We start from the raw sequence: 13,966 nt of genomic DNA, 5'->3' as shown, positions 1-13,966 counted from the left end.
CGCCCGGAAGGGTCCACAACGGACGACGGAGCTTCGTTCTAGTGATGGAGGGACGGTGGAATCTAATCGCGATTCCGCACGGCGAGCGGCGACTAGGGACGCAGTGACGGAGACGCTAGCTCCGACAGCCAGCCGAGAGATTGCCACAGGCACATGTCCCCCCGCGGGCCAGGAGCGGGCCACGCAGACCTCACCCCCGGCACTACCCTGGCAGTGCGGGCGGTGCGGTCGTGGATTCCGCTACCGCAGTACGCTGAAACGCCACGCGGCCGGTCACTCTGGGGGTAGACGAGTGTCATCTCCAGCGCCGGCGCGGCTGCGTTGTCCAGGCTGCCGCTGCGCGCTGGAGAGCCGTGCGGCGTTATTAGCGCATGTGTGTAAAGCCGCGACAAATGTGGCGCGCCTGCGCTGTGCCGGCTGTGGGAAGGAGTTTCGTCAGCGTCGGAATCTACTGGCTCATAGAAGACTGTGTGGAGAGGTGGAGGTACTCCAGTGTGATCAATGTGATGTGAAGGTGAAGGGTCGAGCGGCCCTAAAGAGACACCAGATGGTGCATCTGAGCAACTATCCTCTCCGCTGCCCCGTTTGTGATAAGGGTTTTGTGAAACCCAGTGATATGGCGAGGCACCAGAGGACACATGCCAAAGTGAAGTCCCATGTGTGTGAAACGTGCGGTAAACAGTTTTCTACCGCCTCGAACTATAATCAGCATGTCGCGAAGGTGCATCAAGCGACGAAAATGTTCAAATGTAGTGAATGTCCAAAGAGTTATTCGTATCGGAGCTCTTTACAGCTTCATATGAAAAGTCACGGGGGAGACAAGTCGTTTTCGTGTGAACAGTGCGGGAAGAAGTTCTTATATAAGAACAACCTGACCAGGCACCTGAAGGTACACTCTGCCAGTGCTAGTCATAATATCAAGTGCAATAAATGTGATACTGCGCTCGCTGATGAATCGGCTCTCAAAGACCACTTAGTGGCGTGCTACTGAAAATAAACGTATCAGCTCGATCTCGATCTCTGTTTATTATTGTCTATCTCTTACGACTATGTGCATACGAACAGCTGCTGGATGGATGTAATGTCAACAACAATGGAATCCCTTGGCACTCACTAGATAGCTGTTTTATATACGGCATCTATCTCGCCGCATCACCCTGGTGATTTGGCGGCATCGCTCTCACATTTGTATCTTAAACCCACATTCCACTCATCAATCACACATCTCGAGTACACAGTACACACACAGTCTCCGTTTAAACGAATACAATAACATCTCTAAAATAGCGCCGACCTTGCGCTTATCGACATGGCGAACTATCATGGAAGATCTGAAAGGCTACCCTCGGATGAGTTGGACCACATATCACTCACTACATTATTGGACTGGCTGTCTGCTAGACGCGCACGGCCTCACTAAAAGCGGCTCATTCGCATCACCTCAAAATGCGAGTCTATACGAGCTCACCGATCGTGAGCCACCGGCGAACACTCGCTAGAAATGAGTGGTGGCCTGTGTTTTGCCGGGAGACTCAGACGCCTCTGGATCCGACTGCTCAACGTGTCCCTGTTCCACGTCACTCTGCGCCGCATCGCGCTCACTCGACCTCGGGTCCTCGAGGCCATTCGACGACAGACCCTGAGAGTCTGCCCTGACCAGATCAAACGACACGGTTGGTGGCTCCTGCTCGAACTGCGGGTTGTCGATGCCGCAGCGACGCGCTGCAGACGCTAGCGAGGGCGTCGACGAGGTACGACGCACCATCCTGGCTTCCACATTCAGCTTACCGCTCTCTGGTCTCTTCTGGGAGAGCGCGCGCGACATGCGCTCCCTCAGGGACGGACGGTGCGGTTGAGACTCTTTCACTCTCTGTACGAGCGAGCGCAGCGCTGGTGCCGGCCGTTCAGCCACCTCACCATCAGCGCGAGGCAGCGGAGAGGAGGTCATAGAGCTCAGCGGCGGGTGAGGCGCCCGCTTGAAGTCCTCATCTGACATGGACCTAACGGGCCCCTCGCTGCTGCTACCTCCGCCCGACTTGGAGCGGGACTTCCAACTGAGCACTGCTGAGAAGGCGGACAGCGCCGACATGTTGCGTTTCGGTCTTGGCTGGGTGACGGGCGGTGGCGGCTCCGGGCGAGGGACGTTCGGCATGGCCACTAGCAGGTTGAGGAACATCTCGCGGCAGGCGGCCATCATGTCGTTGATGGTGTCAGGCAGAGGGCGGTGCGAAGTCTCCGGGAGCATCCGAGAGAGGATGGCGGCCAGAATCGTCAGGGCGCCTACCACCACGCCCACCCACTTGCTGAAGGTGACCTGAAACGGGAGAGAGAAAAAACATTATATAGGGAATTGCGTGTGGAGAACACATTGTCGGCACGGGACCTGCATGAGACAGGAGACATATGATATAGGCGAATAAGCATGTCTGATCGGGGCTCAGTGCTCACATTGGCGAGGCTTACTGAAGCTGTCATCCTAGCTTTAGAAAGTCCGGGAATAAAACGCATCGCACCCTTCGTACAAAATATGCGATAATTAATCGAACACAGCGGCACTTCGAGCCGCCATTTTTACGTTATGTGCGCCGTAAATCGAGGCGCGGTTCGAAAGACACTCCCGTGGGCAGGGCTCGGGTTAGTGCGAAGCCGCCACGCTCGCGGATCAATAGCGATGTGGAAGGCTGCTGGTCTGACATCCCGCCGTGCTGACGGCCGGCCCCCCTCTCCCCCTTCCTCTCCTGACTTCCGAGAGTAGTGGCCTCTTGAACGAAGCAGATGCCGCTGACTAGACCGCCACTAAGAAGGGATTGTTCTCCTGTGCAATGTAACCCGGCGATTATGTGATTATCGAGAAGTCGTATGCTTATGCATGCATGAGGCAAAATTTGCCAACACTCATTCTACGATATCCCGTAGTCTCAGACCTAGCTAATAACATTTTTATTTATAAACGGTCGCAAGACGCCCAAGTTTCCATTATTTTTGATAATTTAATTCCAGTCCCGTCGCGAGCGCCAATGCTCATTGCTCACATCCCCGGGGCCCCGCTCATCCGGTCAAGGTCGCTCGATCAAGGTCACTTTGACCATCATTAGGCGTCTAAGACTATGAGGCTTTAGTGCCACTCAATCCAAGCCACGTCGATCTGGTTTCAGCTTGATCCGACATATCGTCTGGGGAGACCGCCCATCTGCGATCCAACATGTTGCGTCGGCCTAAATTTACGGCATGCGCAACAGCTGTTATAAATGACTATAGTAGCTGTGTCAGTCGCTACTTTATCTCTGTTTGGAAGTCGGATAATCAAATGATGTCTGATGAACGTCAGCCGTCTAGACAGTCAAATCTTCATTTTCTCTGGCCTTGAGATCGGAGTCGAATGGGGAATTTTGTAGGGCTCAATAAAGTTTGTGCTCGTTTGAGATTGCAGGGAAGAACCGCGTCGTTTCGGCTCAACCCGAGTAACTCGGCCCGCTGGTTGGAACTAGGACACCAACCGAGACAAGTTAACCGACCTCAGGGGTCAAAGTTTGTCACTGAACGCGACCACCGCTGGCCAGATGACACTGCCATCCCGGCCAGAGACATTAAAACAAAATTTATCGTCCTGAACAGCTCATTAAAAGATCCCACTACAGCTGTCGGAAGCGATTTTCTGCGGGATTGTGCCGCCGATGGAGAAGGGTGGGCCGTTTCTCGGCTTCCGACCACCACCGGACACAATTTCACGCCATACGGGAATTACAGAGTGAGCCCCTGAGAGTGAAACAGTGTCGGATTAGGAGACGGACAAATATTTTCGATATCTTTATCATTGGTAGGGTCAGGGTCAAGCACTCAGCAGTTTGGGCCCTCGCAGCTTTACCTCTATCTGAGCCAACCACATCATCCCCCAGCCAGTCTTTATTGCCTTCACAGTTCTGCATTTCTCTCATTGATCATTCCCCACAGTTCCACATGATCCGCTTAGGCCTGATCAAAGGGTGTCGCTCAACACAAAATAAATCCAATTGCTTATGGCGGCGAGGCTAATCCCAAATGAAGTCTCTATTTCTCAGGCGGGCAGAAGCGATGCTGACTAGCTGATGCGTGGTGGCCCGCGAGTGAATAAACAGCGTTTAAACTGATGATTAACAGGCCATAGAGACTAATTAGCGACCGCTTGTTTCGCTGACGATCAGCCGCGGTCATTCTGTGAAGCTTGTCACCATGGGCGGCGCCACCGGGGGGGACGGGGGGGACCGGTCCCCCGCTATCCAAAGTTAGCGGGGTACAGTACCCCCCTATCGATGAGGCCCGTTCAATAGTAGTCAATAAGCGCTTTGCAGTTATTCGTCGCATTCTGGACGTTTTCTTTGGGTATCTCCATAATAGGAGTGCGATGAAAGATGAACGGCAAGAATGAAGCGCGCGGCTCGCACGTGCACGCGCCGGAAGCATCGGAACTGGGTGGTAACTGGAGCGCTTGTCAGAGAGCTGTGAGCGCCGCTGGTTGAATTACTACAGTGTGCGAACTGCCAGTGATGGATATCAGAAACTTTTTCAAAAGAAAGGTAAGCGGCGCACAAGCTGGAGAGTTTTTGTTGTTCGGCTTGTTACATTTTAATATGGGCTTTGCAGTTGGGGCTTCGGAATTATGATATCAGAAATGACAGTTTCCGGCAACCATACATAGGTATGTGTAATTTATACCAGCACCTGATTGGTTATGCCCGGCCGATTTGATTTGGAACAGGTATACCGCAGCCAGCTTTGCCGTACATATGCTGGCAGTGATACACCTATGCATGCATGCACTCAAGTCTACGCCCAGCGCGCGACCGACTGGTTTGTAAGATCATTTCCTATCTCCTCATTGCGCACCGTGTTCCAGTGTGATCCGGAGCCCGGCCATCCCGATCGCCCTGCCGACTCCGACGATCCACCTATCCTCTCCGTACCGTCTGCGGCTGGACCGAGCAGCGTGGCCGCACATGACACGGAGCCGGAACAGCAGCCGGCAGTGAAAAGGAACCGGCTGACTACAGGTAAGTTATAGGCACCTACTCGTATAACGCACAATAAGTGATTTTTTCGTAGGTACGCATTATTAAAATCGTTTAAACTCATGACGTACGGTGAACGGTCACTAGATTTTAAAGCTCCTACCTATCGACTTTCCATCACGTCGCCTTGCTAGTCGCTTCCCTGACATTTGTCCTACGTCTCCTGGATGTGGCCAGCTTCACTCCATTGCTGACCTGTTAAAAAATGTAAAAAAAAAAAACAAAGCAGGCATAGGAATAATGGTCCAATATTCCCCAGTCTCGTCTCCCATAAAGTTTTCTTACGTCAGGTAAAGCTCGTATCTGACGGTTGCATTTAAAAGTAACATATTTATTCCTCTAAATCAATTGTGCCTCCTTTTAATTTGCATCGCCAAACACGTTTCATTTGTCTTTATAACCGTTACAACCATTAATTGAGATAGGTATCTCACGACTTCTCCACCAGCTTGCCGTCTTGTTAGAAGGAATTTCGAGCCAATGTTGCAAAAATATCAAGATTATGAAATTTAGAGCCCACGTTCTCCAGTAGTTACGAATTAAGCCTGACAAAAGGTCATTCATTTTCAGTGACGTATGTTGAAGAGTTTCTGAGCAATATACGAGACATCTCTTTATTTTTTTTCTCGTAATGAATGACGAAGCCACGACAAAAGCCGACTCTGGCTCCTGAGTCGCAGTCGGCCAAATTTTGGTGGCTCCAACCCCGACTCTGACCAAAACTGTCGATTCCAACCAACTCCGACCCCGTAGACCTGCCAAAATCTGTGCCGTGAGAGCGATTCTTCTAGAATATTATCGCAATTCTGTCTGCGCGTGTACATGTCATGTAAGTTTCATTTAAGTTTACTAATAATTTCGATTTCTTGTGCAGACACTCCAAAAAACAACTCGATGGATGACGCACAAAAGGAACCATGGGAAGTTTCGAAGCTGACGTCTCCAAACCAGCCGAGTCCAGCAATCATACCAACACAAAAAGTTGGCCCCAAAACCCTCAAGTTTCAAGCTGCATGGTACAAAGAGTATCCATGGCTCCACTTCTGTCCAATTCGAGAAAAAGTGCTTTGCTTTGACTGCGCCAAAGCATGCGAGCTTGGTCAAGCCCTGCATTTCCGCCATCAAGAGCCTGCGTTCTCTTCCGCTGGTTTCTGTAACTGAAAAAAAGCTAAAGAAAGGATGGCTGGGCACGCTCGCTCCGAGATGCACAAACATGCTTTGTCACTTAAGTCTGAGCCAGCCATCTCCCAGGCAGTCTCATCGGCCGAGAAGAGAGAACAAGAGACAGCACGGGCAAGCCTGCTGAAGATTGTGACAACCGTCAGATTTTTGGCCAGGCAAGGTCTGGCTCTGCGAGGACATACGGAGGACTCCGGCAACTTCGTCCAACTTCTTGAGTTGAGAGCCGCAGACAGCCCTGAACTGCAGCGTTGGCTCAAGCGAAAGGAATCGTTCACGAGTCATGATGTGCAGAACGAAATCCTTGAGCTTCTGAGTCACGAAGTGATAAGGGAGATAACGGCCGAAGTGGTCGGGAGTCCCACTGGGGAAAATCCTGATGAAGATTTGAAATTCTTCTCTGTTGTCGTAGATGGGACTCAAGATGTTAGCGGTACAGAACAGGAGTCCATCAGTCTACGTTTTGTGGACGACGAACTTAATGTTCATGAAGAGTTTCTTGGGTTCTACAAACCCAGGTCCACGACTGGTGCTGACTTGGCGGCTATGATTGAAGATGCGCTTTGTCGTTTGGGTCTTCCTCTCAGTCACCTGAGAGGAATGGCATTTGACGGCGCAGCGAACATGGCCGGAATGTTCAACGGAGCTCAGGCAATCCTGCGCCAGAAACAGCCCGCGGCGTTATTCGTACACTGCGGAGCGCATTGTGCAAACCTGGTTGCAAAAGAGAGCTGCGATACTTCTGAAGCGGTACGCAACGCTCTCCACGTAGTGAACGAGGTTGGCAAACTCTTCGGCGAGTCTAGCAAGTTTCGCGCAAAATTTGGAGACGTCTGCGCAGGAGACGAAGGAGCACCAAACATCAGTGCTCGGAAACTCAGGCCCCTCTGCCCAACTCGATGGACAGTGAGACTGTCAGCTGTTGACGCTGTACTGTCACGGTATGAGGAAGTCTTGCAGGCTCTAGATGAGCTGGCATCTGAAGGGAGTCACGTGGCTGGCCGAGCGAGTGGACTTCACTCGCAGCTGCTGCGGGGTATGACTCTGGTGTCTCTACAGATGGCGCGCACCATTCTGGCTCCTCTGGATCGGCTGAATCGACGTCTCCAAAGTGCTACGTGCACAGTATCTGACATGCTTCAATGTGTGAAGCTGACGAAAGAAGCAGTAGCCAGCCTTCGAGAAACAGCTGACGAAAAGATTGAAGAGTTTTTGAAGATGGTGGAGACGAGTGGAGCCGCACTGGAGCCTGTGGCGCTGCCCAGACGAAGGAAGCCGCCTGCTCGACTGACGGGAGATGCCGCTGCGCAGCACCCAGGATCAGTTGGCGAGTACCTCAGAAGGGAGTACTTCGCCATCCTGGACTACACGGCCGTACAGCTAGATGAGCGTTTCGACCAGCCTGGGCTGCGTGACCATGAAAAGATGGAAAGTATGCTTCTGTGCGACTTCAGCAGGACAAGCATCGACGGTCGACTCAGCGGATCTCCCTGGAAAGGGGACTTCAGTGCCGATGATCTGGCGGCGCAGCTTGCAGTAGTGTTCAGACGTCAGAGGCCCTCTCATCTCGCTGAAGCTGCATCCATCCTACGCAGCATGGATCGAAACGCTCGGGAGATGTTTCCGGAAGTTGTGAAACTGGTGCGACTGTTGATGACCCTCCCAGCCAGCTCTGCCACTGCTGAACGGAGCTTCAGTGCACTGAGAAGGCTCAAAACGTGGCTCCGATCGACGATGACGCAAAGGAGGGTGAATGCAGCAGCGGTGTGCCATGTTCACCGTCAACGGCTGGACAGGACAGATCCCAGCCGCGTGGCGGACATATTCGCCAGCCTCAACTCGTCCCGACAAAGGGTGTTCGGTTATGGAAAGCGCGGACTCCACTGAAATGAGTGTAGCGGCCCCACGCATCACGGTGCACTGATATCGTGATATTGGTAGTGATATTGCTGGAAGTGATGGTGAAATACAATCTGTCTAGACATGTATCTATTCGTTTTTTTTTATCAACGGTATTTGAAGTTATTGTAGGATGTCGTACGAGCTTATTTAAAAATGAAAAATGCACCAAAACCAACATGCTATGTTCTTAGTTGCAAAGAAATAGGTACTATTATCTAGCACTGACAGCAAATAGGTATCCTGCAAGACTGCGAAGACATGTTTTTACTCATCCCCATTAGTATCCTTTTACTATGGTGGCTGAACGTCATTATTGGCTTCACCATATCAAGTCCGTGTCCCCCCCTATCCAAAATCGGTGGCGCCGCCCCTGCTTGTCACTGTCAGTGGAATGGCGGAGAAAATGTTTCCCGGTGTTAGGAAGGGTGAAGAGGCCACAGCGAGTCGCCTTTTAGAAAGCTGAGCTGCGAATGAGATATCGATCAACGTTAATCGATAAGGCCTAACTGCTGGATCAACAATCGTGAGCGACTACATCAGCTAATTCAGCTGTATCCGGCGCATAACTTGGCACACCGAGAACCTTTCAGAGGCTTCTAACGTCAGACATGCATATTTGGGCCCGCTTATGGGCCATTTCCCGATAATGAGTAGGTAGGTAATCCGGCCTTACAGTAATCACGTTTTTAGAATACAGCATGAGACCCATCCCAAACACGTTGAAAGATACCTGAAGGCATTTACGTAGGTGTGTTGCAAAGTGTGGACAATTAATGGTTCCTACATGATTTAGAAGTAAAATAACTTATTATTGGAGAAATATACTTTTACCAAACACGTAGACATGCCCATGAAAAATAATATGAAGGAATTCCTAGCTTTTGTCTATCGAGACGTTCAAACCTCAAGAGCCGTCATTATAAGATAATATAAATGCAATTTATTCCAGCATTTCTGTCTGGCTGGATCCGCCGGCGACATTTCTAGCGTTCCTTCCGCGCATCTGGCATTGTTTGTCTCTCTACAGAGAGATCCGCTGCCTCCTTCCGTCTGAAGACGAAAACACGCGCCCACTCCGACTGCCAGCCATTGTGGCAGTGTGGCGGCAACATCAAAAGGACTCGCACTGGCCTCGGGTGGTGACCGACCGGCCCGCTATGAGGCAGAGCTGGAGCCGGGGTCGATCGCGCGCGCGAGATGTGACAGGAATGCGAAGAACTTTTGACTGGGAAGGGGAAGGGGATATTGGAATTCGGCAGCGACAAAGGTTTTCACAGCGACAGGTTTATTGCACGTTTTATTTTGTTCAAGTTTTACGCCACTACAAGTAATGGGAACATTATTCATGATTTGAGCAATGTGTCGCTGCGTTCACGAAGTTGCGTAAATATTCTATTTTTATCGAAAGTGCAACGCTCTCTTGTTTATTTACATTCCGTGCGTATTTATTCGGTAACTGTACCATTAGTCAATAAAGCATTCAGACTTCCAAATTCCGCTTATCTTTAATCACACAGACCACAGTTTAATGTTTCCTTACGCGTATTAAATGGGTCCGTTTAAATTAAGTGGGAGCAGCTTCGATTCTCGTCGATGACTCGCATCGTAGCTTTTAGGTTGAAAACGGCATCACGGGAGCTAATTGAGCCAATTAGTCAGCCAGCTAGGTAATAAATGGCGACTGACGAGTCTTGGTTTTCCATCGATACGTTCCATTTCCGCGGCACACCGCATGGCTGAACTCATTCATCAGCATTCACGCAGATAAAGGACAAAGACTACGCATGCCCTGTGCAGAGGCCGTCCCAATTCAAACGCTAATTGTGGTGGTCCATCAATGTTGGCCATTAGTAAAACAATCGGCGCGAACATCCAGTGTTAACCCTCGCCGGCATAGGCCATTTTGAGTCCTTCGACGGCACAAGGGGGGTTGGTATGACCCCCCCTCGCGTTTGGCCCCTGATCGAGCTAGAGCTTCGCGGAAAAAACGAGCGTGTTGCCCGTCACGAGAGGAAGCCGATGATACCCAATTTTAAGGTCCTAGGTCATCGGGTGACCTTCCAGGTCAGGTCAATGACCCGAAAACCGGGAAAATCGGGACCTGTTAGAAAGTCGTAAAGTGTGGCTGCTATGTGGTTTTCCGGGGTGCTGATCACGAATATCGTGTTAGTTTTGATCAGAGATGATGTCTTTAAGCATTTAGGCCAGGTCGGGTCAGGTCAGGTCAGGTCAACCGGTAGGGGTTGTGACGGGTATTCGTAATACGTGTCAACCGTCTCGGACAGCTTCGTAACATGTTACGAAGGCACCAAAACTAGGTACTTCGTAAATGTTCAAATGGTTGCTAAATTCGAATTCAGCTCCAAAAACTAGCCTAGAAACATGTAAAACTCGAAAAAGTGAACCGAGGTCACCCGAGGTCACCAAAGGTCAATGACCTGACCTGACCTTCAGGTGACCTTGACACCCACCCTAATGCATGGAAGCAACATCAACTCACATGTTTGAACGTTTGAAACCACGAAAAGCTTGCAAACGCGCGGCTAATGCGAGCCGACATGCGCCGAACCGCGATTTCGGCCAAACATGGTCACAGTAAAGAGGTCACAGGTCAAAGGTCATTAGGGTCAGGGTCATGAAATTTTCAGGGTAAGTGTAAAATTGATCAATGCGAGGGTACTGAAAGTTTCGTCGCGATCGGCCGCTTTTTACGCGAGTTATTCGCGAAAAACCTTAGGGGGGGTTGCATCAACCCCCCCCCCCCCCACCTGTGCCGGCGAGGGTTAATAGGACAATAAAAGCTTTCGATTTGAATTACCAAACCAATGCTCACAGGCACAAGTATAATTTTCACCCTCTGACATCTGCCAATATTATATGGTCATATATCATCTCAATTTGCCTGTCCCGTAGCTCAGTTGGTAGAGCATTGGACTCCCGGTAGTGAGAGCCCGGGTTCGAGACGCTCCGGCGCTCGATATTTGAGACTCCTGACGGGGATGGTCTGCGGTTGGTGGGAGCAGCCGCAGCCAGTTGAAGTCAGTTGAGTGGGACAGGCCGTGTCCGGCTTTGAAGGGCACGTTAAACTTTGGCATCTAAATTCTCCCGTTACCCGGAATTGCGCGATCGGACGGTAGGGGTCGGAGTCTACGCAACAAGCTCTGCTTAGCGTGGGCTCCGGCTCTGTCAATCCGTCCATTCAAACATTCGAGCTAAATTTATAAAAAAAAAAAAAAAAAAATGTCAACTAAATCCCGGACATAGGCGTCTCCATCGCTGCCACATAATCCCGGTTTCCGGAATTCTCGAGCCGCGCCTCAGCCAATCACAAGCCGTGAATCTCGTCAACAAGCAGATTATGGTGGATTAGGAGCCGACCGCCGAATGTTAAATTGCAGCTTTCTTCGTCACCTCCGCCACATCCTCTGCAGGAGAAGGGTTTTGTCGAAAACAGTGAGCCACAAGTGGGTTTCCCTGCCTATTGAAGTGAGATTTATATAATAACTTTCGGCAATATCGATGCTTAATTCGAGTACCTATAAAACTAAGCTATGACTTTGACACAGCGACGGCAAGAAAGCGGCTCCTTGACTTTCAAAAACCCTCGAAGTAATGTGTAAGCCTACACACAAAATGTACAGGTTTTAAGTGATAATCCCACTTTGTGTACTTTAAGGTCAATTGTTGCTCACCAATTTAGCCGTGATTTCACTAATTTTAACGAACAAACTAACAAGTAAGCACAAGTTTCCTGACGAGCTCCCCCTCCAATTTCAGGCTGGTTTCCGGTTCATGCTCTAACCTCTTGTCAGCTCGCCGTCTGCGCTCTGCCCCCCCCCCCCAGCCCTCACTCTGTCACCCCCCCCTCATCGGACGTCGTCGGCCAGATATTGGCCGGAAATCGATGTGAATTCCCTCGCCGATCCGTCGCCGCCCCAAACTCCGGCCTCTATCAGAGCCGAGAGTGGAGACTGACGCTCCAACCAGCCATACGCGCCCGACGCCAATTTAGAGGTCCTCTTCTCCGGAGTAGACACGAGCTCCCGAGAGCGCCAGCTGGTAAAGTCCGCGAGACAGGAACGGAGCGAGTTGTGGAAGGAGCTGGGCTTTTGGTGGTGCGGGTATAAAACGCGCTTTCCGTGGCGGCAGGCCGGCTGCCGTCTTAGTATAAGCTCATCTAGAACGCGGCATTAAATTGCTGGTGGAATACATTATGATAATCCATAGCGTAAAATGGAAAAGCTTTTCAGAATAAAGTGAAGAAAAGGTCAATATGTGTAGGAAATAATAGGATAAAAACATGTCAATAAGTGAATGCATAACAAGTACAGCAAGAGCATAGAATACTGTCATTTGTTCGTAACCTTTCGCGCACTTGCAAAGTACCAAGCCCCTATTAAAACAAAACTAATGCAAACAAATCGAGCGAGATATGTAAATCTAACCCTGACTGACTAAATACAAATACCTAGCTATCGACTGTCGAGCCACGGACTCAACAGCTGTGCTACAGGCTTACCAGCTGCAAGAACTGTTCATCTACTCGACGAACATTTGCCTAGCCTGGTGACTCACCAGCTCTAAGAAGTAGTAGCCGAGGGCCGAGCCGAGAAGACCGATGAGGGCTGTCAGACCGATGAGGGTGCCTCTGACCGGCGTCGGGAACAACTCGATGATGAGAAGACGGATCGAGATGAGACAGGAGACGACACAGTACTTGGCCATCAGCTTGATAGCCAGATACACGGGGTACATGTCCACCCCATCCGCTGTAGGTGGAGAGAGTCAGGTCAGGTCAGGTCAGGGGTGACGGGGTCAGTTGTTCAGCAAGTTCACTGTACTGCAGGAGTTCGAGGAATTCGCAATTCGGTTCCGGGAAGCCATCCTGTAACTCGAGGCTCGCTGAAGGTCAGAGAGGCTCTGAAGTAAGACACACAACATAGGTCACAGAAAAACCAACATGTAGCTTAAATTTATGCTCGCCCACCAGCTTCGTCAGCAGATTATAGGCAGTAAAATTCCAGCCACCAGATGACGTCATAAGTGGTTTGACAACGTCATATGTGGTGAGATATACGCCACGCGAGCTTGCAGCCAGAGGATTACCGCGGATATGCCTATCCCCATTGTGTACATCTTGATAACAAGCCTGCAGTGTGCTGCCACCCATGGCGAGGGTTAAGACTGAAAAATTCGCTCCGGCGACAGCGGGATTCTCTGATCTGTTAGGTGAAGACGCGTCTGACTAGACCGGGCGAGCAGGATGTGTGGAGACTCGTGACAAACCACACCACAAGACAGTAATACTGGCAGAGTGGCGGCGTAAGGGCATTGACAACTATTTCCCTCACTTAGAAAGGACAATTTCTGACCCATACGGAGTTTGCGGACCCGCGATCAGGTAACTGAGTGCATTTCCAAATTCCGACCAAAAAATGCTCAAAGAACAGGAAATTAGCATGGCGGGAGGACGACACCAGTCCCGTCCTTGCAGGGACGCGTTCAGTGTCATCTATCCTCAGTCATCCAGCGGTAACCAGTCACTTCTTAGCCAGAAGATTTGGCGCCGACCAAGGCCATCAATGATCCGCACAAATCCTACCCATACAGCTCCAGCGCAGACGGCAGGATGACAGAAAGGGTGATGGAGACGGAGACATTCTCCTTGGCAAAGGTGCAGCTACTCTTAATTCCATTCATAATTACATACTAAGAACTAATCAAGGGTGACGAAGAATGTTCAGGGTTAATCTTTCAAATGCTAAGCAGCGCCGTCGCTGCAGACGACGGCACGAAGTCTGATAAAACTTATGCGAGATGTTGATATTTTAGAAAGAGAG

General features: G+C 50.5%; 2 protein-coding genes across 4 annotated transcripts in view; one reads left to right on the top strand and one right to left on the bottom strand.

Annotated features, from left to right (window-relative positions):
- LOC122384757 (transcription factor SPT20 homolog) overlaps nucleotides 1-1,015 on the top strand; it is a 6,852-nt gene extending 5,837 nt beyond the window's left edge. For all 3 annotated transcript variants that reach the window (XR_006257087.1, XM_043372471.1, XM_043372472.1), the window contains one exon: nucleotides 1-1,015. This exon is cut by the window's left edge and continues 177 nt beyond it. Coding sequence is in view for 1 of the 3 variants with exons in the window: in XM_043372471.1 (XP_043228406.1) it covers nucleotides 1-991 (991 nt within the window). In the remaining 2 variants the exon portion in view is untranslated.
- LOC122384756 overlaps nucleotides 1,003-13,966 on the bottom strand; it is a 57,538-nt gene continuing 44,574 nt past the window's right edge. Inside the window, exons 12-13 of the mRNA XM_043372470.1 lie at nucleotides 12,702-12,895; nucleotides 1,003-2,314 (exon numbers count right to left, since the gene is read on the bottom strand). Coding sequence (XP_043228405.1) covers nucleotides 1,496-2,314; nucleotides 12,702-12,895 — 1,013 coding nt within the window. The 3' untranslated portion in view covers nucleotides 1,003-1,495. The remainder of the gene's footprint in view (nucleotides 2,315-12,701; nucleotides 12,896-13,966) is intronic.

Source organism: Amphibalanus amphitrite, unplaced genomic scaffold (genome assembly GCF_019059575.1).
Source record: "Amphibalanus amphitrite isolate SeventyFive unplaced genomic scaffold, NRLGWU_Aamphi_draft 000197F_arrow, whole genome shotgun sequence".
Lineage (NCBI taxonomy): Eukaryota > Metazoa > Arthropoda > Thecostraca > Balanomorpha > Balanidae > Amphibalanus > Amphibalanus amphitrite.
This window is presented reverse-complemented; position numbering and strand designations above follow the sequence as displayed.